Source organism: Bison bison, unplaced genomic scaffold (assembly GCF_000754665.1).
Source record: "Bison bison bison isolate TAMUID 2011002044 unplaced genomic scaffold, Bison_UMD1.0 scf7180017864178, whole genome shotgun sequence".
NCBI classification, from domain to species: Eukaryota; Metazoa; Chordata; class Mammalia; order Artiodactyla; family Bovidae; genus Bison; species Bison bison.
This window is the reverse complement of record NW_011494750.1, coordinates 2547744-2550705: the sequence shown is the minus strand read 5'-3', so window position 1 is coordinate 2550705 and position 2962 is coordinate 2547744. Positions and strand designations below refer to the sequence as shown.

General features: G+C 42.5%; 1 protein-coding gene across 1 annotated transcript in view; it reads left to right on the top strand.

The window, feature by feature from the left end:
* The first annotated feature begins 2807 nt into the window (after positions 1-2807).
* The window catches only part of FNBP4 (formin binding protein 4), a 30185-nt gene continuing 30030 nt past the window's right edge, over positions 2808-2962 (top strand). Inside the window, exon 1 of the mRNA XM_010842458.1 lies at positions 2808-2962. Within this exon, the coding sequence (XP_010840760.1) occupies positions 2893-2962 (70 nt within the window). The 5' untranslated portion in view covers positions 2808-2892.

The window sequence follows — 2962 nt, the reverse complement described above, 5'->3', positions numbered from 1 at the left end:
TCAGATGCTTATATCTTTCCTTTTCTCCTTTGCTTTTTGCTTCTCTTCTTTTCACAGCTATTTGTAAGGCCTCCCCAAACAGCCATTTTGCTTTTTTGCATTTCTTTTCCATGGGGATGGTCTTGATTCCTGTCTCCTGTACAATGTCATGAACCTCCATCCATAGTTCATCAGGCACTCTATCAGATCTAAGCCCTTAAATCTATTTCTCACTTCCACTGTATAATCATAAGGGATTTGATTTAGGTCATACCTGAATGGTCTAGTGGTTTTCCCCACTTTCTTCAATTTAAGTCTGAATTTGGCAATAAGGAGTTCATGATCTGAGCCACAGTCAGCTCCTGGTCTTGTTTTTGCTGACTGTATAGAGCTTCTTCATCTTTGGCTGCAAAGAATATAATCAATCTGACTTTGGTGTTGACCATCTGGTGATGTCCATGTATAGAGTCTTCTCTTGTGTTGTTGGAAGAGGGTGTTTGTTATGACCAGTGCATTTTCTTGGCAAAATTCTATTAGTCTTTGCCCTGCTTCATTCTGTATTCCAAGGCCAGATTTGCCTGTTACTCCAGTTGTTTCTTGACTTCCTGCTTTTGCATTCCAGTCCTCTATAATGAAAAGGACATCTTTTTTGGGTGTTAGTTCTAAAAAAAAGTCTAGCAATTATATCTGGAAGGTACTATATCCAAATGTTTGACTTCAAAACTCCTTATGTACAACTACCATATTTCAATGTTTTTCTTAAGAAATAAATGAGAAAAAAAAAAAAACAAATCAGAAAATTGGTGACAGGAACTTCCCCTGCAGTCCAGCAGGTAAAGTTCCATACTCCAAATTCAGGGGACACAGGTTCGACCCCTGGTCAGGGAACTAAAATTTCACATACCACAACTAAGCCCTCACTTCACAATGAAGAGCCTTTCAGGCGCAATGAACATCCAGTGCAGCCAAAATAATAATAAACTTTGATGACAGCTTCAAAACAGCATATACACTTGCTTCTAGTTGTTAATTTTTCAGAAATTTTGGAAGTCTAACCTCAAGACACTCTAATCCAGTTATTCCTCCCATAGGCAAAGGAAAAACAAACAAACAAACATTGCTACTTATGTTGTTTGCATATATTCATGTGCTATATTCATTCAAAAACTCTGAGTGCTTATGTTCCAGAAAGTACATTTCAACCCAGGGAACAAAACAGACAAGTCACTGCTTTCATGGCTTTTGTACTCAACAACCAATCCAAGGGTTCATCTATAAATGAGGAATATTATCTAAAAATTAGAAATAACCATATAGATATCTATCTTATACAGTTATTGTGAAAATCAAACGTAATTCTACACATAAACTGCTTAAATGGTATGTCACACATAGTTAAGTGTTCAACATTACAAATTATTAGTGTATGCTCAAGCAAGAATTGAGTGGGCCTTAGGGACACAAAAACATATACCATTGGAATTCTTCAGTCGTGTTGGCCTCTTTGTGACCCCACGGACTGCAGCACACCAGGCTTCCATGACCAATTCCCAGAGCTTGCTCAAACTCCTGTCTATCAAGTCAGTGATGCCATCCAACCATCTCATCCTCTGTCATCCCCTTCTCCTCCTGCCTTCAATCTTGCCCAGCATCAGGAGCTTTTCCAATGAGTCAGTTCTCCACATCAAGTGACCAAAGTATTCCAGCTTCAGCTTCAGCATCAGCCCTTCCAATGACTATTCAGTATTGATTTCCTTTAGGATTGACTGGTTTGATCTCCTTGGTGTCCAAGGGACTCTCAAGAGTCTCCTTTGATCTCCTTGCTGTCAAAAGAGCTCTCAAGAGTCTTCTCTAATTTGTAACACTGAGCATTTATTATGTGTGAGGTACGATATAAGCAGTTCATATGTAGAACTGCATTCGATTTTCACAACCTTATAGGATAGATATCTATACCATTATTTCTAGTTTATAGATCATATTACTCTTTTATACATGAACCCTGGATTTCTTAAACTCAGTGGTAGGTTAAGTGCTGGTGAGGAACTCAGCAATGAAATAAGATTCAGAGATGTAACCCCTGCAATGGGTCTTGAGGAAGGAAAACAATTTGGCCACGTGATGCAGTAGTTATTCCAGCTAGTCTGAAAGAATAAAGGTGAGAGAAATGCTCTGTGTGGCTGCCTCTGAAACAGGGTGGGGGAGAAGAGAGTGCTAAAGAAAGATTAAACCTAATAAAGCGACTAGATTGGGAAAGTTCCTGGACCCCATCGCAAAAATTTAGGCTCTTTCCTCCTATGCAGTACAAGTGATTTTTTTTTCAGCTGATAAGCAACAATATGAGGCATCTTTGTGCTCCAAGAAAAAATTTACAAAACCGTAAGAGACCCCCTATTCTATTTAGTGTTCAATGCTAGACCCAAATTAAACCCCAATAAACAAGGCGAAACTAGGGGAAAGACCAGGAAAACAGCATAGCATCCCAGATGACAAACGGTAGGAAACATAGCCAAGAGCGGGCTCAAAATGGAGGACAGGGCGGCAGAGAAAAGACTCCGCAAAAAACGCAGGGGTGGAGCGTGACGTAATTTGGAAGGTAGTCTAAACTCACACTCTTCGGTACTATTGGCTTAACGCTAACCTTTTTCGTTTTCCATTGGCTCCCGGCTCCGTCAATGTGTCAAAATAACCAATCGCCTAACCCCATGGGTAAAGTCCGCCCTCCCTTCCTGGGGGCGGGGCCAGAAGAGCACACCAGGCCCAGTGCGCTTGCGCTAGCGCGCTCTCCGCCGGTTAAAAGCGGATCCCTGCAGGAGGCGGCGTCGCAGCGTATGAATATTGATTACGCATCGCCGCGCCAAGCGCCCGCCCCTCTCGGCTGTCCGACGCTCGCGGCTCGCGCTCGGGCTCGCGATGGGGAAGAAGTCCCGGGCGGTACCCGGCCGAAGGCCCATCCTGCAGCTCTCTCCGCCAGGTCCCCGGA